Source organism: Piliocolobus tephrosceles, chromosome 11, assembly GCF_002776525.5.
Source record: "Piliocolobus tephrosceles isolate RC106 chromosome 11, ASM277652v3, whole genome shotgun sequence".
Lineage (NCBI taxonomy): Eukaryota > Metazoa > Chordata > Mammalia > Primates > Cercopithecidae > Piliocolobus > Piliocolobus tephrosceles.
Window position 1 is genome coordinate 6925527 of NC_045444.1, and position 27375 is coordinate 6952901.

A 27375-nucleotide genomic window follows, 5' to 3' on the forward strand; every position below is an offset into this window, starting at 1 on the left:
AATAAGCAACAATTTCTCCTACGGGAGCTTAGATTCAAGAGGATGAGAAAGACAAGAGTCTTGATAAATTGAGATTTGTATTCAACGTGACCAGAGTGGCAATATGGTGAAAAGAAAGATGTTATTAGTCTTTGGGGCAAGTGGGGACCTGGGTCACATGGACTGGGTCTTAAATAATGAGGAGGAGCTTGCCAGACATATTAGGAGGCAGGTGGGTGTTTTCCGCTAAGGGGAAAACAGAAACAAAATAAAACAAAAACATAACAATGTGCAGAGGCAAGGAAATGCATCTGGGGGTATACTGAGTGTTCAGGTGTGTGACTAAGATATGAACAATACATACATAATAAAGTCGGAAAGGTCAGAAAAGGACATTGAGGCCGGGCGCGGTGGCTCAAGCCTGTAATCCCAGCACTTTGGGAGGCCGAGACGGGCGGATCACGAGGTCAGGAGATCGAGACCATCCTGGCTAACACCGTGAAACCCCGTCTCTACTAAAAAATACAAAAAACTAGCCGGGTGAGGTGGCGGCGCCTGTAGTCCCAGCTACTCGGGAGGCTGAGGCGGGAGAATGGCGTAAACCCCGGAGGCGGAGCTTGCAGTGAGCTGAGATCCAGCCACTGCATTCCAGCCTGGGCGATAGAGCGAGACTCCATCTCAAAAAAAAAAAAAAGAAAAAGAAAAGGACATTGAATGTCATGGTAAGAAGTTGGAATTTCTCATATAGAATTAGAAAGCCTTGGACTTTTCTTTTTTTTTTTTTTCTTGTGAGACAGAGTTTTGCTCTTGTTGCCCAAGTTGGAGTACAACGGCACGATCTTGGCTCACTGCAACCTCCACCTCCCAGGTTTAAGCAATTATCCTGTCTCAGCCTTCCAAGTAGTCAGGCTGTTCTTGAACTCCTGAACTCAAGTGATCTGCCCGCCTCAGCCTCCCAAAGTGCTGGAATTGCAGGCATGAGCCACTGTGCCCAGCCCCCCTGGGGTTTTTTAGGTGCGCTAAAGTCACATGGCCAAATATGTATCATAATATTCATATTTGTGGAAAATAGAGTAGGAAGAATAGAATGATGAGAAATGGTATAACAGAAAAATTATGTTCTTGTACAACCAACGTACCAGAGTATTTACCCTAAGTCCCACGTCAAGATACTGAATTAGATATTTGGACTTTTTAATTAATTTTATTTTTTTTTTTTCAAATTGTTTATTTTCATAGGTTTTTGGGAAACAGTTGGTATTTGGTTACATGAATAAGTTATTTAGTGGTGATTTCTGAGATTTTGGTGCACCCGTCACCCAAGCAGTATACACTGAACCCAGTTTATAGTCTTTTGTCCATCACCCCTCATTCACCCTTACCCCGGAGTCCCCAAAGTCCATTGTATCATTCTCATGCCTTTGCATCCTCATAGCTTAGCTCCCACTTAAGAGTGAGAACTTACAATGTTTGGTTTTCCATTCCTGAGTTACTTCACTTATAATAAGAGTCTCCAGTTCCATCCATGTTGCTGCAAATGCCATTTATTTGTTCCTTCTTATGTCTGAGTATTAGTACATGTTGTGTGTGTGTGTGTGTGTGTGTGTGTAGAAAATAAAGACATTGTGGGGTGTGTGTGTGTATATACATATATATGTATATACAGGCATATGTGTATATATGTGTATATATACAATTTATCTACTAGTTGATAAATAATATATATCTATACACACACACACACCACAATTTCTTAGTCCACTAGTTGATTGATGGGCATTTGGGCTGGTTCCATATTTTTGCAATTGCAAATTGCACTGCTATAAACATACCTGTGCAAGTATCTTTCTTGTTTAATGACTTATTTTCCTTGTAGATACCAAGAAGTGGGATTGCTGGATCAAACGGTAGCTCTCCTTTTACTTCTTTAAGGAATCTACACACAGTTTTCTATAATTGTTGTACTAGTTTACATTCCTACCAGCAGTGTGAAGTTTTCCCTTTTCACTGCATCCATGTCATCATCTATTATTTTTTGATTTTTTGATTATGGCCATTCTTGCAGGAGTAAGGTAATATGGCAGTGTGGTTTGACTTGCATTTCCCTGATCATTAGTGATGCTGAGCATTTTATTTGGATTTTCAGACCCTGAGTGCCTAGTCCGTCATCCCCCCATCATGTGTTGCTGACTTTCAAGTAGGATATAAATAATAATAAAATGTCTTGTCACTAGGTACTGGGTGTTCCTTGGCTGAGTATTAGAGCTGCTTTGAAATAGGTCCAACATACCCTACTTCGGAGGAGTGTAGTATCTCTTCCATGCGAGGTTCTTTCTTGAAGGCAGCTATGTCTACTTAGATGTATACAGAGTCTAACATTGATCAACTTAAAGCCTGGCCAACTATCCAAGGCAAGCTTGTCAGATCTGACCGCTGAATACTTAGAGCACGAGGTCCTAGGGGTCAGACCTGCAGGGAGGCACTGGTTTCTGGGCTGTGGCTCATGGGGCTCACATGAGTGATACAAAAAGCTGCTCTGGGGATCTGTGACCAAATCCCAGTAGGCTGGGCTCTCTCCGAAGGGGCAAATGGTTTCCATTGTACTCCTTGGAGACCAAGGCATTGTGTAGGCCAAACGAAGTTGTGGGGTGGAGATGGGATGATGGGGGAGAGACAGTGAGGCTCCCCCTAAGCACCCCTCCCACTTCAACTCGTGCAGCTCTACATTTTTTTCTTTTCTGTACTAGCCTTCACTGTCCACATCATTTGAATAAAGTGTTCCAACTGGAAACAAATTTGAAAACTACTGGACTCAGCATATAAGGCAATCTCAGATACATGGAAAAGAGATGGAACCTTAAACACAGGCAATGGTCAGTAGGTTCCAGGCAGTTGGTGGGAGCCCAAACCTGAGTACATTTTCTGAGATGTTACAGCCTCAGATGCAGGTGGGAAGGAGGCTAAACCAATGCAGAAACTGCTCAACTCCAACAGGACCACCAGGTTCTAGCAAGCCTCTGGCATGCCGCCCTTGGGATTTTCCAGGTACATATACACCCAACTCAGACAAGGCATGGTGGCTCATGCTTATAATCCCAGCACTTTGGGAGGCAGAGGTGGGTGGATCACCTGAGGTCAGGATTTCAAGGCCAACCTGACCAAAATGGTGAAAACCTGTCTCTACTAAAAATACAAAAAAAAAAAAAAAAAAAAGAAAACAAAAATCAATAGTTATATGGGCATGGTGGCAAGTGCCTGTAATCAGGAGGCTGAGGCAGGAGAATTGCTTGAACCTGAGAGGCAGAGGTTGCAGTGAGCTGAGATCACACCACTGCACTCCAGCCTGGGCAACAAGAGTGAGACTTTATTAAAAAAAAAAAAAAAAACACACGCACACACACACAAAAACAAAAACATATACACCGAACTCAAGGATAACACACTCTAGGTGAGACAGTGTCTAAGAACAAGTCTCTCTGGACTTAATGAAAATAAGTACTACCGAGAGTTGTACTGTTCCAGACAAATTATTTTTTAGAATTAAGAATTTCTAAGTCTCACCAAATTATTCAATTATTTCCTCCTTCCTTCCTTCCTTCCTTCCTTCCTTCCTTCCTTCCTTCCTTCCTTCCTTCCTTCCTTCCTTCTCTCCTTTCTTTCTCCCTTTCTTCCGTTGTTTCTTTCTTTCTTTTCCCTTCTTTCTAAATTTACTGGGTACTTACCATGAGCCAGGCACTGGGAACCCAAGAACGAATGAGATATGTCCTGGCTCCCAAGGAGTTTATTGATTTGTGTGAGTTAGGCAAGTAACTCACAGTACTTGTTAGATAACACAACACAGTACATGTTAGAATAAAGATGGTAGGGCCTATTGGATCAGTTATGGGCAGCTTACAGAGGCCAGGGAGGGCTTCTTAGGAGAGGGAAACTTATGATGAATTCTGAAGGATGAGAGAATCGACCTAATGAGAAGGGCATCCTGGGCAAGGGTGATCACCATGGGCTGTTGTGGCCCTTGGGAAACTCGTACTCTTTGGAACCAGCTGGATTTAGTTTTTAAATCGGACCTCCTCATTTACTGAGAACAGGAAAAGTTATTTACTTCCCAGCAGCTTTGTTTTTTCCCCAGTAAAATGAAGAAAATTAAAGAGAAAAAGCATTCTAGATGAAAGTGTAGTGTTGAGTAGGTGCTCAATCATGATGGAATACCTGTGCTAAGCCAAGGAGTGTAACAATGTCTAGTAAGTGAAAGGGGATCTATCAGGGTGTGATAAACCATCGGCTTTTTAAAGAGGATTCTTTATCATGTGTATAAGTACTTTTTAAAATATAGATTTTTCAATTTTTTAGAAAAACAACATTTATAATATCTGTTGTTTATTTCTAAAAATAATGATGCTGACCAGGCATGGTGGCTCACGTCTGTAAATCTCAGCACTTTGGGAGGCTGAGAGGGGCAGATCATCTGAGGTCAAGAGTTCAAGACCAGCCTCACCAAGATGATGAAACCCCATCTCTACTAAAAATACACACACACCCCAAAAAACCAAAAAGATAGCTGGGTGTAGTGGTACAAGCCTGTAATCCCAGCTACTTGAGAAGCTGAGGCAGGAGAATCACTTGAACCCAGGAGATGGAGGTTGCAGTGAGCTGAGATTGCGCCACTGCACTCCAGCCAGGGTGACAGAGCAAGACTCTATCTCAAAAATAAATAAATATAAAAATGATGATGATTTTGCCTGAATACGAGGGAGAAGGAGAAGGAGAAGGAGGAGAAGAGGAGGAGGAAGAGGAAGAAGCAGCAGCTAGATCTAACTTGGGTGCTCCAACATTGATAGGACCTTTAAAACTTTTATAGGGTACTTGCTAGTGACAAAAGTTTATTTCTTCACACATATGTTTATTCCGGAAGCAACTAAGGCTCAAATTAGTTTTATTTTTATTTATTTTATTTTATTATTATTAGTTTTTGAGACCGAGTCTTGCTGTTTCACCCAGGCTGTAGTGCAGTGGCACAATCTCCACTCACTGCAACCTCTACCTCCCAGGTTCAAGCGATTCGCCTGCCTCAGTCTCCCAAGTAGCTGGGATTACAGGCGTGTGCCACCATGCCCAACTAATTTTTGTATTTTCTGTAGAGATGGGGTTTCACCATGGTGGCCAGGCTGATCTCGAACTCCTGACCTCAGGTGATCTGCCCACCTCGGCCTCCCAAAGTGCTGGGATTATAGGCGTGAGCCACTGCACCCAGTCCAGTTTTATCTTTAGACTAAGTTGTATTTTAACCTAAGGCTCAAATCTGTTTTATTGTTAATTTCCACGTTGTAAACATCTTATCTCTGTTTATACGCACAAAAAATGATGTGTGTCCTTTATAGTGTAGCAATGTTAATATATAAACAACAAGAAAATGATACCAAATGGAAAATAAATGCATTACAGTGTGTCAAAGAAATTGCATCATGGCCAGAAAGTTCAATTCATTCTTTGCTTTATTAGACTTAGGGACAGCACCTTCCCTCTGTCCATTCACTGTCTGTGGAATTATAAACTTGCAGTGTCTATCATTGCTGTCAACCTAATGAAAGGGGATGGGGACAGAAAACTCCAGGGAGGAAATGGAAGCTCACAGATTAAGCAAGCAGAGGGGGTAGAGGAAGGCCTGAGGACAGCGGGAATAACTCTGGGCCCAGGATTCTCCAGAGACAAGCAGACATGGCAATGCCAGGCAAGAAGCTGATGGTGATCTGAACCACTGGAGTGCACAGCTGGAGAGGTGGAGATGCCTCATAGCTCCCTAACCAAGCCACTGAAGAAGATGCTCGGGAAGGTGATTAGTGAGCCCCCAGCTCTGACCCCCATCCCTTTCATGGTGTCAAACTTACTTTGAAAAGTCACGGAGTGAGTTCCCCAAGAGTCACGTGAAAATGAGTTAGTAGGAGGTTTTAGAACATCACATTAGCAGGTGGAGGGATACTTTAAGAGGCATTGATTGCATCAAAACTCCTAAGAAGGCGAGAGAAGTATTTGTGTGACTTTGGAAGAACTAGTTGAGGTATTTTTGTTTTTTGTTTGTTTGTTTTAGCGCAAACTTGGATATGGGGGAAGCTTCAGAATACTTTGGTAGATAGGATCGCTGCAGAGATTACTAGTTCCTAAGAGGAATGGTGTCAAGAGGGATGCCAGTAAACATGTATAAAATGAGAGTGTTATCAAAAATGGAAAAATATGTAAAGAATGTGTGTGTGTGAATATGAATTACCAGAACAGTGAGATGTTAAGAGACTTTGACAGCCTTAAAGATTGTGGGGTTGATCATTATGCCTGGCACATAATTATTGCACACTGGTTTGTTCTATGAGGTTGAATTAAATGTTAAGACACACAGATTCTTAGAATTAGAAAAGTGTGGAAGAGCACGATGCCCAGCAGCCCACTAGTGCATGAGATGGCCCTTTCCCTGCCACAGGCAGGAGGGGTAACTTGCCCATGATCTGCACAGTGACCCGCCCCCAACAGCTCCTGACTGCACAAAATATGTTGCTGTTAGGAGCAGCCATTACTTTCTAAGTAGTAAAATAACAAAAATAATAGTATCTGGAAATCTGCAGTGGTCAGAACCACAAAGAGAGAATGAACCAGGAAAACCAGGATCAGGCATAGAGAGCTTCTTCATCTGGCCGACTGTGTTAGGCAATGGCCTCATAGCCCCAGACTACATTTTTCTATTCTTCCTTATGTTATTTTACAAGCATTTATATCACATGCATGTATTCTGAAATTCTATGAGTAGCAACTTATATTTGAAACAGTCCCTGCCCTCTCCCCACAAAAGTATTCAAATACTTGGGTGAGGACGGGGGATCAGTCAGGGACATGGTGGTTACTCACAACCCTCCTGTCTTACTGGGATTGGCAGCCTGGGAAAGATGGGAAGTCTGAGGACGTTCAGGGAGGTGTTTTTTTTTTTTCTTTTTTTGCGGATGGGGGGAGATATGAGAAACTTGGAGGGGATGAGAAAGAGTTACTTCAGCTGTTCTCAGTTCAAATTTTAGCAGACATTCCTTTCTCCCCAGTGGCCATCAGCTTATGACATTGCTCCTCAGTTCCAATTATTTTCCGTTCCCATATATGTCCAAGGGAAGAGCTCCTGCCATGTTGTGTGTGGGACTCTGATGATTCCCAACCAGATGACGCCTACAGACAGAAAAGGACAGCAAGCAGCGTGGAGTTTGGCTACTTGGCTCAACTCTCACAGCCAGTGACACTGGGGAAAGGATCAAATGAGAAAAATTGCGCAGTATCTGAGATAAAGTAGCCGCTCAACAACGTATTGCCCCTATAGCAATTTTTAAATATAGAGTGTCTTTCAAACATGTTTTTGAAGTTTATTTTTAATTGACATATAATACTTGTATATATTTATATGGTACATATATATTTTAATTGACATATAATATATGTATATGTATGTATATTATATATGACATATAATATATATGTATATTATATATGACATATAATATATGTATATGTATATTTTAATTGACATATAATATATGTATATGTATATCTAATAATAAATTAGAATATATATATTTCGTGATCAGATGAGGGTAGTTAGCACATCCATCATCTCACACATTTATCGTTTGTTTTGGGAACATTTAATATTCTCCTTCTAGCTATCTGAAACAATATCCAATATACTTTTGTTAACTCTAGTCATCCTGCAGTGCCATAGAACACTAGAACTTATTCCTCCCATCTAGCTGTAATTTTGTGTCCCTTAACAAATCTCTCCCAGTGGCCGTTGTGCTTTGTGAGCTAATATTCTCTCTCTCTCTCACACACACACACACACACACACACACACGATACACTTCATTTTTAATGTCTCCTGGGAGTCTCATATAGCTAAATTCTGCTTCTTTTTGTAAGAAATGCTGATTGAGACCCAGTAAATTGATTTCCTAACCAACAAGGAATAGCTAACAGCTGTTTGAAAAACACAATCCTAACAAAATTTGAATGTTCTAATGGGCTGTAAAGGGTTCAGAGGGTTAAAGGACCCTAAAGAGTTAAAGTGAGGCAGGGTGCCCTAACCTGGCCACACTCCCATCGTGAGCATTATACATCAATGGGTGATAACAGGACTGAGTTCTCTTTCCAGTCCTTAGATGTAAAAGGGAGACAGCAATTAGGAAGAAAGAGAGTTATAGGAAGTGGTAGGAATTGAAGAGAAAGTAGAAAAGATCTTAACTCTACCTTATTAAAGTTTCATGATCCAATGACAAAATAGATGTTTTATTTTCTAAACTGTCATTTTGGTTTGCGATAACACCACACACTTTCTCTTTCTCTTCCTCTCTCTCTCGTTAATTTTGCAGCTCTCCTCAGAATTTTCTATAGGAACCCTGATAAAAATATATACATAATATAGTTTTAAAAATTGAATAATGGAAGAATTAAGACCTGGGGCCCTAATAATCAATTAAAAGACAATCTGATCATGTCTTTGCATTTTATACGTGCTGCTTTAAATTCTAATTTCTAATATTTTTTCTTTCAAGGAAGTTTACAGGTTCGCTATCACCTAAACAAGGAAGAAACCCATGTATTCACCATTGATGCAGATAACTTTGCTAACAGAAGGATGCACCACTTGAAGATTAACCGAGAGGGAAGAGAGCTTACCATTCAGGTACCTTCCTTACTTTCTCCTGTATCAGCCAATGTGCCTTGGCTACTCTATCAAACTTTTCTAAACTTCTACCCGGTACCAGTGTAGTGCCTAGTGCTAGAAACATAGTTACAAATCACACTTGCCCCCGGACTTGGAAGAACTAGGATAGTGGTTCTCAAGATGTGCTTCCCATGTCCCACAAGTATCAGCATCACTTGGGACCCTGTTAGAAATGCAGATTCTTGGGCCAAGTGTGGTGTCTCACTCCTGTAATCCCAGCACTTTGGGCAGCTGAGGCAGGTGAATCCCACAAGGTCAGGAGTTCGAGACCAGCCTGGCCAACATGGCAAAACCACGTCTCTACTAAAAATACAAAAATTAGCCAGGAGTGGTGGCACGCACCTGTAATCCCAGTTACTGGGGAAGTTGAGGTAGGAGAATCGCTTGAACCCAAGAGGTGGAGGTTGCAGTGAGCAGAGATCCCGCCACTGCACTCCAGCCTGGGAGAGAGAGTGACTCCATCTCAAAAAGCAAACAAACAAACAAGCAAACAAACAGAAATGCAGATTCTTGGATTCCACACCAGATCTGCTAAATTGGAGGCTATAGAAGCGGCGAAAGCAGCAGGTGATAGTAATGTCTGCTCAGGTTTGCCAACCCCTGGGCTGCATTAAAGTAAGGAAGATGCATGGGCAAAGAGGAAATCATCACAGGCTGTGGGAAGAGTTGTGGCGGAAGAATGCACAGGTGATACTGAAGAGGGCGCTGATCCCACCTGGGCATCAGTACTTACTCCCTAGAGCAAGTTAGGAGTAAGCTGAGTCTTGAAGATGAGTAGAAGTTGGCCACATGGAGGAGAGGGCTCAGGAGGAGGGTCCGTGTGAGCACAGGCTAAAGCTGCCTGAAAGCGTGTTGTGTGGGAGGCACCCCATGAGATCTCACTGGGCTCCATATAAAGGGCCAGCAGCAGATGATGGCAGAGCTCCACAGAGAATAGACAGAGTCCAGATCATCCCCTTTAGAATCATGACCCTCAGCAAGCCCTTGCATCTGCCCAGCAATCACTCCATGTTTTTTAATGTGTCTGTTCTCCTGTTCTCCCGGTTGACCATTTTACACTCTCTCTTCTTTACTTATACTGCCAACAATTGCCAGTTTGTCTTAACTCTCAGCAAATGACTTTGCTTTCTTATTTCTTGTAAAAATGTAACATTCAGAAGAGAATATCCGCACATTCTCAAGAGCACGTTACATACCTACCACATCTGTGTTTGCACTCTCTCTCCCTCCGGAATAGTTCGTGGTTCTAGCTAAGGCCTGACTTGACTACCTATGGGCCAGATCTGGTATCCTACTGAAGAAAATCACTCCAGCATTCTCTTTCCTCCCTCTGTTTCATCATTTGTTCTAGCTCTACTGAATGACTCCCCAAAGCATTAAACAAATAATTATTACATGCATTAAGAACCAGTATACAATGACAATAGCTAAACAAGCAAACAAGCCAGCATATCTCTGGATAAAGGGAAGAAACCTTTCTCTTATCTGACTTCTTATAGTGTTCCATTCTCTTTGTCATTTTCTTGCCCATATTTTTGGAAATGTTGTTTACATGTTTGTTCTTCAAATTTTCCCTACCTCTTTCTTATACCCATACTGAAAAGGTTTTGTCTCTGTGCTTCAGCAAAATTGTACTTCTCAAGGCATCAGTGTGCTTGCCTTGCAAAATCTGGTGGTCATGTCTCAGTGTTATCTTTCCTTCTCCTCTCACTGGCAACTGACATAGGGATTCATTCCTGTTCTTGCAATTGACCTGAGTCTTTATTGCTTGCAGGATACAACTTTCGCCTCTTGATCCTTTTGCCTGTGTTAGTTGCTCTCTCTTGTCTCTTTTGTTGGTTTCCCATCATCTCTCAAAACCCTACCCATCAGAACACCCAAGGACTCCAACTCTGCTTTTGATCTACACTCACTCCATACTCATCTCATTTGATCTCACATCTTTAAATTTCATGTACATGCCAATTAATCAATCCTGAATGTGTATCTAACACTAATCCTGTCCCTGGATTCCAGACCTTATACCAACTACCTACTGGGCATATCTATAGGAATGTCTGTTAGGCATCAGAATATTTAAGTAAATAGTTAAAATTGACTCATTAGGAAGCTACCCTGAAACAATGACCTCATCCCCCAAAAGCATATCCCAGTTAGTGGCAGCTTCATTTTTCAAGTACACAATCTCAAAATTGTGGTGTTCTCCTTTCATCTCTCTTTCTCTTACATGCAGCATCTCGTGGATCAACAGCAGCTACCTTTCCGCAAGCCACCCTTGTCCTTTGCTTGGATTATCACTGTTTACAGTTGCCTTTTGATTGACATCTCCCTGCTCCTCTTTAGGTTCCCCAGCTGTCTATCCTCAACACAGCAGTCAGAGTGATCCTGGTGAAGGAATAGTCAGATTCTGGCATTCTTCTGTCCAAACCCTGTTAATGGTTTCCTTTCTCTTACAGAGAAAAAGTTAAAGGTCTTCCAGTGGCTTATAAAGATCTCCATGATCTCACACCCCTGCTCCCTTTCTGGTTGCTTCACTAACCTCATCTAATTATAAGCCCTCTGGAACGCTAGCTGTGCCACTCTGGCCTCCTTGCTATTTGCAGAGCCCTTGGACTCACTGCTTTGCCTAGAATGCTATTCTTTATATATATACATGTCCGCTTCTTGTACTTCCTTCTGGACTCAAATGATTCAAGAGGTCATTCTCATTGAGGTCATGTCTGATCAGCTTATTTAATAGAACAATCTATTTCCTTGACTTCAACCCTACACTCCCCCTTATCCTTGCCTGCATTATTTTTTTCTCTCAGCACTTAAGTTCCAATACAATGTATTTACTTATCAAATTTTCTGTCCTAGCTCTCTCCTCTAGAATTTAAGTTGCCTGAGAACAGAGGAGCGTCATTCTGAGCAGCCATGCCAAAGGAAAGTCATGGCAGGGAACATAGGAGGACTATGTATGATTCCCCAGTGGGTTGCACCCAAGCTGTGCAAAGTCAGGCACATGGCCAATGGGATCTTAGTCTCCTCTTCTTACAGGTGAACTGAAAAATAATGAGGATCCTTTCCAGGAATAGCACCATATGCATAGTTAGAGTAGAGCCTGGAAGAAACCAGTAGGATATGGCTAGCCTGAAAAAGTGAGAATGAATGGGGAGGGCTCCTAGGAATGGGGAGGACACCAAACAGATGGAGCTGGAATTAGCAATGGGTGAAGTAAGGAGGGATATCTAAAGGATAGTCATAGAAATAAAGTCCTATTAAAGTCCTGGTGGTGGCTTTTGCTCACCCCTGCAAGATGGGATTATCAACCGTCCATGTTGGTTGCAACTAACTGTTCAGCTACCCTCTCCTCCCCAGGGCCACATGTTTTGTCGAACTGCAATCCTTGCCCAGGAAAAGCTCTCTGCCCACACCTAAATGAGAGCAGGTTAGAATTATGGAACAATGGAGGCAGTGGTGGCCCTAAGGACAAACTGAGAGAAAGGGGGAGAAATGGAAAATGAGTTCCTGCCTCCTATTAATGTTAATCTTGCACAGCAAGTTCCTGAGCAGGTTTCATTTGTTTGCTTGTTTGCAGCAAATAATTTGGTGAGAAAATCTCCATGGGGAGATAAATACCTGTAAAACGCTGTATACAGTTTCCCAGGGAGAAGACTTGTGTGAAAACCCTTATTTCACAAAGAAGAAAGAAAGGGGTATTTTATGTGCATTGTGGGAGAATTAGCGAGACCTGTCTAATCTCTCTGGAGAGGAAATCTCAGAGGGGGATCTGCTCTCTGTGTGCCTTGTTTCAAGCTATTTCCAGATGGGATCGTTTTATGCTTTTACCTGCAGACCTCTGCTGATGTGCCTTTGTTTTCTGTTTTCCTGCAGATGGACCATCAACTTCGACTCAGTTATAACTTCTCTCCAGAAGTAGAGTTCAGGGTTATAAGGTCACTCACCTTGGGCAAAGTCACAGGTATGTTGTTCTAGTTCATACCTTTCCAGTGGGCTTTATTAAAATAAATGAATACGTAATTTTCATTAGGGTGTTTAAGGATTCAAGTCTGCAGCCTTTTGCTCCCGTAATATCTGAGATCTGAAACCAAGATTTCTTGTTCAGAAAATGCCAAGATGTATCTGTGGCAGAAATAGGCACTGCGTTTCCATCTATTTTATAAAAATTTGCAAGAGGTAAAATACTAAAGTAATTTAGCAGAATACTTAAATGTGTACTTAATTTTAAAATATATTTTTAAGTTTTACTTAATTTTAACTTAAATGTATGAGTGCATAAATTAAGGATTTGAATAACTCAATCGTTCATCAAAAATTTTAAAGGCATTGTAATTTCCTACTATAATAGTGAATCTTCTTTTTTTCTACTGGAAGTTCTGTCAATTTTCACTTTATATATAATGAGAGTATTCATTACGTGCATGCAAGATGGAAATTTTTTATCTACCTGATGAAGTGAACATTTCATCACACTTACGTGATCTTTTTAAACTTTAGTAATGTCTTTTTATGCTTAAAATTATTTTGCCTATTATTAATATTCCTATTACAGTTTCACTTAACTTAGTATTTGCCTGGCCTTTTTTCTCATTCTTTTTCTTGCAATTTTTCCTTTTCTTTCAGCTTTGTAAGTGATCTTGTGAAGCACATACTGCTAGATTTTATTTTTTTATTTTTTTTTATTTTTATGTTTTTTTGAGACGGAGTCTCGCTCTGTCGCCCAGGCTGGAGTGCAGTGGCGGGATCTCAGCTCACTGCAAGCTCCGCCTCCCGGGTTCACGCCATTCTCCTGCCTCAGCCTCCCGAGTGGCTGGGACTACAGGCGCCGCCACCTCGCCTGGCTAGTTTTTTGTATTTTTTAGTAGAGACGGGGTTTCACTGTGTTAGCCAGGATGGTCAGACGATCTCCTGACCTCGTGATCCGCCCGTCTCGGGCTCCCAAAGTGCTGGGATTACAGGCTTGAGCCGCCGCGCCCGGCCTAGATTTTATTTTTATACCCAATCTGTCCATCCATTTTTTTTTTTTAATGGCAAATGTAGGTCCTTTTACATTATGGAGCTACTTGTACAATTGGACTTGTTTCTGCTACCCTATTTCCTATATATCCAACTTTTCCTGTGATTCTATCATATTCTTTCTGACTCTCTCTCTATCACAGTACAGTGCAGAAAACATTAATAACTCAAGGCATTGTAAGCAGAAATACATTTAAAACAGTAAGTTAGTTGCTTACAAAATTGTATACTTACAGTGTGAGTTCTTTGTGGGGTCTTTTGGAATGACTTCCCCGTGCCCCATACTGTATGCAAATTCACAAGTAGAAGGAGGAAGTCTCTGAAAAATGGTTGTGAAGAAGGCAGCACGCGCCCCTGCTTTTGCTTGCTGGTAGATAGAGCTCAAAAGGCAGAAAAATGATTCCTGCTACAGCCCTCAAGCTTCATAAAGGGTTTATAATTTCCAGATGTAATGTTGATCCAGAAATCTACCTGCAGTAGGGTCAAAAAAATATCCATTTTAGTTCCCCAAATAGCAGTTGGAAGAACCAATCAACACTGATCCCAGATTGAGTTTCATTTATTTCTGATTCCATCCCCCTCCTAATAATAATCATTTTTATATTTTTAGATACTGCTTATTTTTGATATATTAATATAAACACTAGTTTATATATTCCTCATTTCTTCCTTTATCTCAGACTTTTCTATTTTCTGCCAGACTTTATTTTCTTCTTTTGAACTAAATTCTTTTGAATTCTTTTCTGTTTAAGGTTTCCTTCATTATATATATATATATAGATAGATAGATAGATAGATAGATAGATAGATAGATAGATAGATATAGATATAGATATAGATAGATAGATAGATAGATAGATAGATAGATAGATATAGATATATATATAGATATATATATCTATATATATATATATATATTTTTTTTTTTTTTTCCTGAACAAAAGGTGTGTATTTTACCTTTAATCTTGGAAGATAATTTTGCCAGATCTTCAATTCAATATTGAAGAATATTTTCTCTCAGATGTAGAGAAATTAGTCAGAGGTGTTTTGGAGCCAGTGTACCTATAAGATGGAAGTGTTATGGAGCCCATATACCTGTAAAAGTCAGGTATACACGTCTCTCCCCAACTCTGCATCTTACAATGGTGGCAGGATGCCAGCTTGAAATCAGCTGTAGTAGGAAGGTTTACACTGTGGATATCAGAAATGCTAAAAGCCAGGACTTTCCCCACCTCTTCCTACTGAAGAGCCAGTTTCAAAGACTCACTGGCACATCAGTGTCCTCTTACTTCCTGGCTCCCCTGGTTGCTACCAAGAAGTCAGCTGTCCATCTGTCCTGCTTTTGTAGGTACTCTGACCACCTCTGTGCCTACCACCTACAAGCTGATTAAAAGTCATCCCTTTTTCTTTGATGTTTTGCCGTTTTGTCATCAGGTGTCTGCTTGTAGATTTCTTTTTAAAGTATCTTACTTGATATTTTAATGTTTCCTGTTCATTATGTCATATGTATCTATGTATCCAATTCATATTTATTATTCATACGTACCCGTTCATCAGTTTTAAAAATTCTCAAAATATCAAATCTTACTTCCTCCTATTCTATCTACTCAATTCTTTCATATATAAATTATATGAACTTAGACTTGCTAATTCTATCATCATATTTCTTACATTCTTCTTAGAGTTTTCATTCTTTGATATAACATCTTGCATTCTGGGCAATTCATTTGGCTTTATCATCACATTCACTAGTCCTCTCCTTATTTATGCCTAATCCCATTCAATGAATCGTTTCTTATTGATTTTATCTTTCATTTCTAAAAATAATATTTTGCTCTTTTTGAAGCATGACTATTAAAAAAGATAATTTGTTGTCTCCATTCTTTTGTTTGTTTCCACATTTCATTAATAATTATTGAACATTTTGTTTCTGATAATTCCAACATCTGAAGTCTGTGAGGGTCCCAGTCTGTTACTAGCTGTTTTCTAGATTTTTTCCTGTGATAGCTTGTTATCTTATGCTGTGTGTGTGTATGTGTGTGCATGTGCGTGTGCGTGTGCGCATGTCTGTTTGTTCATATTGATTGCAATTAATTTGTGACAACTCTAAGGATCAAAAATCAAGACACGTTCCTCAAAATAAGATTTTGTTTAACTTCTGCCAGGTGCCAGGAGGTACTACCAACTTAGGACAATTTTAATTTCTCACCTCTTTTTTTCTGAACAGTGAAGAAATATAAATTTGAGCTCCATATCTGAATGAGATCAGTCTTCTGACTGAAGTCTTAGCAGAAATGTCATTACTATTAATATCATTAACCAAATTAAAACACCCTAGGAAAGAGGGAAAATTTGGGCTTACTGACCACAAAGCCCAGACCTTTTTCATGGCCCCCTGCTCTGTGTAATGGAGGTTCCAATAATATCCTCTTGTTAAAAATGAAAAAAAAAATCCTCATTAAATCTTACCACTGTGTATAGCATTCATATGACCCTTCACTCTTTTAGCTAAGCCAATAATAAGACTGGTGAATTGAAACTTTAAAGCACGGTACTACAGACAACTTGTTATTTTATTTCTGGTGCTTCGTAATTATCAGGTAGAAAAGAACTGTTAAGATTGAGGAGGAATACTGCATTTGTTCATTTTGGCATTGCCATAAATACTTGAGACTGGGTAATTTATAAAGAAAAAATGTTTAATTGACTTATGGTTCTACAAGCCATATAAGAAGCATGATGCTGGCATCTGCTCAGCTTCTGGGAAACCTCAAGAATTTTAAAGTCATGGCAGAAGACAAAGGAGGAGCAGGCATGTCACATGGTCAGAGCAGGAAGAAGAGAGAAGAGGAAGGTGCCACACAATTTTAAACAATTATATCTCACCAACTCACTCACCATCACAAGGACATCAACAAGAGGATGGTAGTAAACTATTCATGAGAAATCTTCCTTCATGAGCCCATCACCACCCACCATGTCCTACTTCCAACATTAAGGATTACAATTCAACATGAGATTTGAGTGAGGACACGGATACAAACCATATCAAATACCCAATGAAATGACTTCATTGTTCTAAGGATGGGAGACATCTGCCTACTGGACTGCCTTCCCATTTGAACTGCTGTTGAACAGATGGAAGGATTTGGACCAACACTTAACCTCAACACTCTGGTCTATGAAAGTTGCCTAGCAGAAGGTAGAGGGAGACAATATGAACATCCAGGCTTATTATTTAGAAAGGACACTAATCCTGGGGGAACTCTGGAACAAGGAAACCAAACCCCATACATCAGAAATAGAGTAGAGTAGGGATGGAGAAAACAGGAAGGGATGGTATTAAGATGGCTACATGGAATTAATGATGAATGCAACTGAACTTCACAATTTTAGAAAAGATTGCTTTGGAGGACATTTCCAACTGTAAATCAAACACTCGAAAGCATTTTTCATGGTAGATACGAAAAAAAAAAAAATATGTAGTAAATCTAGTGTCTCAGTTTTCATCAGTACCACCAATAGCATTTCATTGCAAAGCAAAAGCAAGTTTGTTCATTTTCTTTTTGTCCGAGAAAGGACCAATTCCTTATTAAAGAGCACAGTGGTTTAGTACGTACTCTATACTAGCCATGGTGCTACAGATACTGTTATAAACAAAGCAGTTTTTTGTTTGTTTGTTTGTTTCCTGAAGGTCCCCATGATGTAGATACTGGCCCATAAAATATAGCAGATATAATTGTCTACATTAAAACTTCACTGTTGGTTCTCTAAGAGTGTTGATGCTCATATCTGTCAAGTTATGGGATATTGCAAAGTTTATTCTTTGGTTTACTGACATTTCTTAACTTTCAAGTGAGAATTCCTTGTTCTGGCTGATTGCATCAGCAAATTTAAGAAAAACAACATTAAAAGAGAGAGAGAGCATATATTTAGGGAAGTAACCCATTTGGAAGAGATAATGTTTCTGGAAATGTACTTATTTCATTTGAAAGTATAGATGTGTATGCCTCAGACTTAAACATAGTGTGCTCTATCACTGTTATTTCTAAGTCTCTGTTTAACTTGGCCCTGTCACAAGAGCGTAGACAGCCAGGCAGACTTAGGAATTGAAAAAACTTGAAACTTCTAAAAGAAACTCTCCTTCTTTGTGTTTATTTTTTTCTGGTCCTGATGTCCCCTTCTTTACTCTTCTAAAATATATTAAGAAAATTTGATTTCAAAACAAAAACTACTATTGTTTGGTGAAATTAAGAGATTATTATTATTATTATCATCATCATACTTCTGAGAGAAGTATGATATTACTCTTCCGAGAGAAGACTTCTTGCCAGTCTGCAGAATTAAGAAGTAGCTACTTTTTAAAAATATGTAAACAGGTTAAAGTTTAGGCGGAAAAGAATTATAGTACGGCCTTTAAACTGTTGCTACAAAATTCTGAAGAGACATTAAAATGGAATTTGCACTCATGGCGTGCTGACAACATTTTTTTACAACATTTTTTTTAATGCAGCTGATGTTTATTAATCTCCTACTTGCCAGTTTGATAGGCCAAAGCTCACACCTGCCAGAGGCATTATTCTTCTGCTCCAGTGGCTGTTTGCCCATCTAGATTTCAATATTTACTTGCCTCAAACAAAATACAGAAATTGAAAGAATTTCTTCTGAAGATGTGTAAAATTTACAGTTAATCTGTAAGTTGCAGAGCTATCTGTGAGCATGTACACATGATTTTGACATGTTAAAATGAGTTCTGATTGCATCTATAGAACAGGGTTCTTTAATTCTCCCCAATCCCTCGGGTTTACACTTTGAGCCTACTGTGTCTTGTGCAGCATTACAGTATCATTGAATGAGTACCTTGAATGCGTTCACATAAAATCACTTTACAAGCGTCTTGCAGAGGGTAAGTTACGGCTGCCATTTATAGAAAGCACAGAAGAATTTATGCATATAAATAAAAGGTGTGTACTTCAAAATGCTCACTTTGGAGGACTGTACTCTAATTCCTTTTTGATTTTACACACAGAGGCTTCTTATGATTCAAATCTGGGAGTCGATGCCAAACTAGGAAGCACAATTCTAGAGTGGAAGATGCTCAGCTTTTTGGAGACAAATTGACCCATGTTTGCATCTCTCACGTAGTTGAACATTGTGTGACCTTCATGAATTTATCTAACTTGTTTGTGGTTCCTTATTGGTAGAATGAGTATAGTAATACTTAATTCATTTAATGAATTCACAGAGCTGTGTAAGGATTTCTTGAAACATTATATGCAAAATACTTGGTATTTAGCATATACTCAAGAAATGTTTGCTTTTTTTTTTCTTTATTTTCAAGGTTGTAGAAACATAAAAGAGAACTGTGAGTTTTTTGTTTTGTTTTTTTTTCTGTTTTCTTTTTTTTAATGTGTCTGTCAAGGTGACTGTAAGTGTAACTTCCAGGGAGGTGCTCAACCATGCTCCAAAACAGCAATTCTGAACCATGGTGAGTCTTGCAGTATCTAGTGTGACTTGTTATCAATTAGCACTGTTTCAAGGGTATATCAAACTCATACCAGGTTCAACAATGACAACAAAAGAGGAAATAATAGTTGGTTAAAATAGAAGTTTCAAGGTATAAGATCTGCTTCAGGTACAGCTGGCTTCAGAATCTCAAATATTAAGATTCGGGTGTTTCCAGTCTGTCTGTTTCTCACTCCACATTTGGCTGCTTACCTCTTGGAGGGGCTTCATTTGCAGGCAAGATTTCAGTGGTAATGAAGGTGAAATCATCAACTCCAGGTTTAAGTAGTAGCAGTTCAACATTCCATGTGGAAAGAAAACTTCTCACTTTTAAAAGTTCCAGAAAATTTTCCTTGTGTTAAGTCATGGGGTTAAGTTTTCAAGGACCAATCTCAGACCATGGCAGTGTTCAGGTGATTGGGATCGACTGCATGGCCATGGCCAAATTATTCACCCAACTACGCTGTGAAGAGAGTGAAGGAGTTAGTTCAGTGTTAATTGCATGGGTTGATAACAGGGAAAGGGTACTTCTCAGAAGCAAGTTGAGCTGTTCTTACCAGAGAAAGAGAGAAATCAACAATGATCTAGTAATGCCACCTCTTTTTCTGCTTTGCATTTTGCTCTCCCTCTTTTAAGAGGGAGCAGTTATAGCCATGGGCTAGGAATTGTGGCTGATTTGGGGAAAGGATTGTGCCAGTGTGCATCAACAGTTCAAATATGTTGCAGTAGGAATAATAATAGTTGAGGTATGCTCTTTTAATAAATAAATTCATGTAATCTTTTTTAAAACAAGTTTATAGCTTCCACAGTGACTCCTCTAAAAGATTATCTCATTTTAAATGCATAGGCTCCTCAAATTATATATCATTTTGTTTATGGTCATGCATAGTTCCTAGTAAATACTGAATCTCCAAACCACAGCCTCTTCCAGACTCAAATCCTAACATTGCATGTAATTGTCTTATATGATGTCCAGATAATTTTTAATGATACTGTCTCTTTGGGTAATACAGTATTTTAGATACGTTAATCTAATCTGACCTTCTGCATCATGAAGTAAATGGTGTGTTTCAGAGCATCCTGAAATATCAGATTTCAATAATCATCCCATCTTCCCAAACATGCATGTCTTATATTTTCTACTTTGTAGATAACCAGCATTGAATTGCAACTGGGTTATATGGGATTTTTGTTATTTTTTTTCCTTTAATAATGAGTTACATTTTTCCCCCACAGATAAATTCAATAGATGATTTAGTTTCTTCTCATGCAACAGGAATGTGTGTATCTTATGATTTAAGATGCAATTTTATTTCTGTGTGTTAAATGAATCACCTCATGATAGCAGTCCCAGCCTGCTCCATGCTCTGCACTGCTCTGTAAAAGTTGTCCTTTTTTCTAAGAGTGACCACTCTTTGAATAGAATGCCCTTGAGTTACTCATTTTATATCATCACTTGCCTGCTCTGTCTATACTAGTGACTAAAAAAAATGAATGAAGCAAAAATATCAATGACACGTTGTTTCCAAATGCAGACTGTCTTCAGCTGAGAGGAGCTGTTAATAATCTCCTTCTAAGAGGGGTGGCTTTCAAGGAAACGCCAGACTTGACACATCTTTGCCTGACTGTGATAGCAAAGGATGTTTTGTGTGGTGGCCCAGAAGTCACATGACATGACTCTTAATGATATAAACTTCAAATTAGTTCTCCTCAAGCAAAAACTATTGAGCATTACTATGGCTACACAGTGTGTGAAACAAACAAACAAACCTAACAGCAAAAAAATTGCCCTTGTTCTAAAGATCCGGCTTATCTTAAAAATTAACTCTTTGAAAGGAAAGTTATTTGGGTGGGATCTGTTGGTAGTATTAACGTTTTTCAGGGTTTTGAAGTATCCCATATAGGCTATGCTAAATACCAGGTTTTCTTCACTGTTACCAAATGATAATACTAAAAATGGTATAATATTTATAGCATACTAATACTAATAGTACCATAAAACTAGTAGTTACTGTTAGTATGATTATTTGATAATATCTTTCTGTATGCTAAGTCTAAACTCGTTCCTTATGTTAATTTATTTTTCCCCAGGGAGATAAGTACCATTCTTATTTCTATTTTTATAGATGAGAAAATTGAGTCACAGAGGTTCAGTGACTTTCCCAATATCACGTAACCAGTAAGCGTCTGGATTCCGCACTCCTAGTAGATCCTGCCACAGTTTGGTTTTTAAGGAATGATATGAACTATTTGACACAATGCATAGTTCATGTATCTGCTGAGAAGCTCTGCCTCAAAAGTTTGTCTTTTTAGACCTGATGGGCTTAAAAGTAGAGGTAGAGTGAGAGAGTCTTTAATCATGGAGAGAGGATGGCACATTTCTTGTAAGTCAGGCTTTGGAATCAGCTGTGGGTTCAAATTATGACTTCACCATTGACTAATGTGACCTGGACAAATTACTAAATATTGCAAACTTCAGTCTTCTCAACTAGAACAATTAGAAGTGTTATTATAACACTTACAATTCGGAAAATCTGGTGCTGATGCAGATGATGTGCCCAGGATGATGCTTGACATGTAATGAAAGCTCAGTAAAGTTTGTAACACCAGTTTAATCATAACGTAAGAAGCCACTTCGTCCAACCTAGCATTTTTCCTTTTGGACTCTAGTTGCCTTCCAGCTAAAGGCATTCTAGTCTTTACGTAACAAAGCTTAAATTTTACTCTTCTCTCCCACTCTAGGGGGATGAATGGGTAAGACAAGGTGTCGACGTGACCTTAATTGATGATTGGTAAACAGTGGAGGCAGTGGTGTGGACAGTATTTACTTTTTTACTTCATTTTTTTTTTCTTTTTGGAGATGGAGTCTCACTCTGTCGCCCAGGTGCAATCTCTGCTCACTTCAATCTCTGCCTTCTGAGTTCAAGCAATTCTCCTGTCCCAGCGTCCCAAGTCGCCGGGATTACAGGTGTGTGCCACACGTCCGGCTAATTTTTGTATTTTTAGTAGAGATAGGGTTTCACCATGTTGGCCAGGCTGATTTCAAACTCCCAACCTCCAGTAATCCACCCATCTCGGCCTCCCAAAGTGCTGGGATTACAGGCATGAGCCACTGCACCTGGCCAACAATACTTTTGATAAAATCATCTGAAAAGAGTGAACAAGGCCAAAACCTACCTGAAATTATTTAAACTTATTTTCTCAGGAGTCAAGCTGCCTCTGATGGGTTGTAATCATGTGATACTTTTTGAGTCAGTCAAGCTTAAAATCATCAAATCTAATCTGATGCTTAAAGACTCCAGACATCACCTCTGTCCTTCTCCACTTCACAGCATGGGGTAGTCATGAGGTTCCAAAGACAGGACCCCAGTCTCATTTACAGTTTTGTCTTCCCTGCTACTGTATTGGCAGACACATATTACATGTTCCGTAATATATGTTGAAGGAAAACACACACAGTCACCTACACACACACACATATATATGTATAATGTATAAATATTGGAGCTGTGGTTATCTGAAAGGTTATCATGCTACCCATGACTGGGCCCAGTGTTGTCCAGCTAGCTGCCTCCAAGACTTGGATGAGTGTCTCCAGCTTCCTCTTACAATGTATTTTTCTCACGAGTGTGTGTGGTAGTGAGATGGGAAATGAGGGGGTTGGGAGTCAGACAGTGCTGAGCTCAAACCATAGAAAGGTTGCTACTTAGCTCTGTCATGATTAACATCATCTCTCTGAGCCTTGGTTTCCTCATCTGTAAAGTAGGAGTAGTAATACTTGCTTTATTGGTTTGTTTCGAAGATATGAGATAATGCCTGTGAAGTGTCTGGTTTGAAAACAGCAGCTATTGTTAATGAGATCATACAACCATGCCGCCTATTGATTTTCTTTGCCTGATATCCCTCTTCCTTGCCAATGGCTCTGCTATTGATTTATTTGCCCTTTGCCTGGGGAATCTGGGCCAGTGTTATAAATGTCAATGTTGACAAAGTAATGAAGTACAAAGGATCCGAGCTAAAAGTAATGAACTCCCTGCAGTGGCCTTGTAGGGACCTCTCTGAAGCTTGGTAGAATGGAAGCACCGTATTGGCCAGAAGCTGAAAGAAACAAGTGAAACAAGCACAGGTTAGAATTCTAGATGCTTTCCCACACAGAAGGAGAGGGAATCAGGGCTCAAGGAGGGTTGTGTGGCCACTGGTTACTCATTTAGCCTATCAAGATTTTATTTTTGCAGGATGCCATTAATGATAATAAATTGAGTTTTAAAACAGATTAGCATAACGTAAAGCTCATTGTCACTTAGGAATGATTGTAGATGTCATTTATGCGTTTATAAGAATGATTTGACCTGAATCTGTGGATTTTTCCTTTACACTTCCACAATTATCATTGCCGGTGATCAGTGCCAGAGGTAGGGTCTTGTGGCTAATATTCTCAAGTCACATGGCCTGCTTCTTAGTGAGGAAAATAAATAAATAAATCATTCTACCTAGAAATTTTCTAGTTTTAGTTCATTCACTTAAAATTAACTGCTGCCTACTCTAATCAACTCTAATCAATCATATGTAAGACTTGAATATATGCCTTATCTTTCTCATTTATTGTCTTACCTTTTTCTTCAAAATGATTCCATAGAATATAAGCCTTGCAGAGGGCATGCTTCCCATAAAAGATAAACATGATATAAATATTTGGAATTAGTAAATTGCTCCCTAACATTATTTGTAGATAATTCATTGAATGCATTATTGAATACCTATTATATACAAGGCGATATAATAAGAGAAAATATGAAAACTTTAAAGAAGTAGAGCCCATAGATCTGTGTTCCCAGACTGATAAAACACATATCTGTGAGGATAAGACATTTATTTAATTGTGATATGAATAGTTTTGATAAGTGCTTTACAGATTGAGTGTGCTTAATATTCGTGAAAGGGAGAGACCATTTCTAGCCGAGATGACCCAGAATGTTGTTGTGTGGAAGATCACCTTGACCTTGGTCTTGAAGGACAGGTTTGACCTCAGTAGATGGAGTACATTCCAGGAAGGAGGAATGATGTGAACCAGGTAAGACCGTAAGAAGACAAAGATAGTAGGATAGGAACAGTAAATAGGCCATCTGGGAGGGTTTCATACATGCAGCAGAGTAGAGGGAGGCAAGGGAAACAAGAACAGTCCATTGGGAGGATATTACAGAGGACATTCAGTGCTCTGCAAAGGCATTCAGAATCTATTGTGCAGAGAGGAGAGAGCGTGGAAGGGAGCTCTCATGGTCAGAGCTGCTGTTATCATCCTGTCTTGTTAGTAACAAGCAAGATGGAGGAAAGAGAGACTGGTGTGCAGATTATGCTAAAGCCTATCCTTTGGAAATAAAAGAGATAGTAATGGAACTGGGGAGCAGGTACAGGTGCAGTTTGTAAAACAAGAATTGGAAGATTTGGATAATTCACTGGGTAGGTAGATGGCAGAGTAGCCAGGACAGGAATGGAGAGGACATGAGGAAAGGAAATTGGAGCAGCTTTTTCCAGTCATTGCAGAGAGAAATAAAATAGTTCTGGTCTGGCCTGAGCCCGAGTTTGCTGACTTGCGGCATAAGTTACAATGGACTATAAGGCTGATACCTTACCCTCCTCCTTTGAGCCTGCTCTCCAGTCCTGCTCAGCTGCTTCTGGATTTGAGAAATCCCTATCATCAAGCACATGGGGAAGAGAAGTGGATCGGATTGCTGCGGGGAGAGTCCAGTTAGGGGCCTTCACTGTGGCAATGTCCACAGTAGTCTGCGCCCCTGCATGGGACACATCTCTCCCCATCTTGAATTTGTTACGATTTCCTGACTTGTATTTCTTATGTGTGTATGTAGCTGCTTCCTTGGGAAAAGTGTGGTCCTTGAAGTCAGGGACATTTTGTTATCATATTCTTATCACTCCCACTTTGAAACATGGGCCTTTGTGCTCTGTCTATGCTTCTGTTTCGTAATGCACTTCTTCTGATTAGTAATGCATCACAGGTGATAGACATGTTTTCAATTCAAGGCGGAAATGCTTGCAGTGGTATTCCTGATTTTAGAATCCCTATAGTGTGACCAGTCAATTCTGGTCTACTCAGGACTGAGGGATTCCCCGGGATGTGGAATTGTAGGTCCTAAAACTGAATCAGTCTTAGGAAAGCCAGCACAGTCCATCGCCTAAGCCACACTCAGTTCAGGCGTTTTGAATAGTTTAATGGACTGGACTCAGGGCTTTGAATGCCAGATTGACAACTGAGTTTCATGCTTTGCCCAGCCACAGCTGAGTTCAGGGGTGAGGTTTGAATAGGTGAGGTTGGGAAGGAGTGAGAATGAACCACTCAGCCCACTGACCAGCACTCACTGAGTCTCTGCCAGGGTGCAGCATATAGCACCAGGTTTGCTGAGATGACAGGAGGAGGGTGTGGGATTATTTATGCCCTGAAATATTCAGTGCCTTGGGTGGAAACCCAAAATTGTGTGCAGGCAGTAATTACAGAGCACTTGATCTTTAAAGCATGGGACTTGTATTCTAAGGGCATTATTAAAAGACTAGACAGCCGGGCGTAGTGGCTCACGCCTGTAATCCCAGCCCTTTGGGAGGCCAAGATGGGCGGATCACATCGAGACCATCCTGGCTAACATGGTGAAACCCCGTCTCTACTAAAAAAAATACAAAAAATTAGCCGGGCGCGGTGGCGGCGCCTGTAGTCCCAGCTACTCGGGAGGCTGAGGCAGGAGAATGGCGGGAACCCGGGAGGCGGAGCTTGCAGTGAGCCGTGATCACGCCACTGCACTCCAGCCTGGGAGACAGAGCGAGACTCCGTCTCAAAAAAAAAAAAAAAAAAAGACTAGAGAAAGGAGAAATCATAAGTAAAATTATGTGTAACCAAGATCTTGTTTCCCTACTGATTTGGGATGGAAGGCCAGGCCTTCCGTATGAAGGATGACACACTCTGTCTAGCTTATGCAGAGGTGCTGTCTTCATCAGAGAGAAGACCTGCAAATAAATATGCACGTTTCAGATGCAGATCACATCAGCTGCTGTAGGTCTGTGAACGGGAAGTTCCATATATGTACGTCTGTACTGTACTGCTAATAAAGATATACTTGAGATTGGGTAATTTATAAAGAAAAAGAGGTTTAGAAGACTCGCAGTTCCACATGGCTGGGGAGGCGTCACAATCATAGCAGAAGGTGAAGGAGGAACAAAGGCACATCTTACATGGAGGCAGGCATGCAGTGCAAAAGGGGAAAAAGCCTGTTATAAAACGATCAGATCTCTTATGAACTAACTCACTATCACAAGAACAGGATGGGAGAAAGTATCTCCATGATTCAATTCTCTCCCTCCCAAAATACATGGGGATTATGGGAACTACAATTTAAATGAGGTTTGGATGGGGACACAGCCTAACCATATCAATATATATCATCCACTCTCTTTTTTTTTTTTTTTTTTTTTTTTGAGACTGCCTCACTGTCATGCCCAGACTGGAGTGCAGTGGCATGATTTCAGTTAACTGTAACCTGTGCCTCCCAGGCTTAAGCAATCCTCCCACCTCAGCCTCTCAAGTAGCTGGGACTATAGGCTCACACCACCAAGTCCAGCTAATTTTTGTACTTTGCATAGAGATGCATTTCGCCAAGTTGCCCAGGCTGGTCTGGAACTTATGGGCTCAAGCAATCCACCTGTCTCAGCCTCCCAAAGTGCCGGGTTTATAGGTGTGAGCCACTGTGCCCAGCCTGTGTGTGCCCATTCTACCAAAAGCTTACTTTATATTGGAGCCACAGAGGTTACTTTGGCTTGAGGTGGGAGATAGGGGCTTTGGTCATGTGTGTGGGTAGAGTGCGTCCCAAAACATGAGTGAAACTTTTATACACAGAGACACCAAGCTAAGCTTTTAGAGTTCAATATGGAATTTCCAGGTTAAATTATCTTTTCTTATAACTCTGGGTATATCAATGGTTTCTTTGTGTGTGCACATGTATGTGCATGTCCATGTGTGATGTACATACCTGTACAGGCATGTGTGTGCACACATATGTGTATGTTTGCATTTGTCCATGTGTGTACATATGTGGGTACATGTACATATATATTCATGTGTGTGGGTT

At 40.1% G+C, this 27375-nt stretch overlaps 1 protein-coding gene across 2 annotated transcripts in view; it reads left to right on the plus strand.

Moving 5' to 3' along the window:
* CNTNAP5 (contactin associated protein family member 5) overlaps positions 1-27375 on the plus strand; it is an 872320-nt gene that overhangs the window by 804385 nt on the left and 40560 nt on the right. For both annotated transcript variants that reach the window (XM_031936548.1, XM_023225607.3), the window contains exons 20-21: positions 8553-8683; positions 12602-12689. In XM_031936548.1, coding sequence (XP_031792408.1) covers positions 8553-8683; positions 12602-12689 — 219 coding nt within the window. The remainder of the gene's footprint in view (positions 1-8552; positions 8684-12601; positions 12690-27375) is intronic.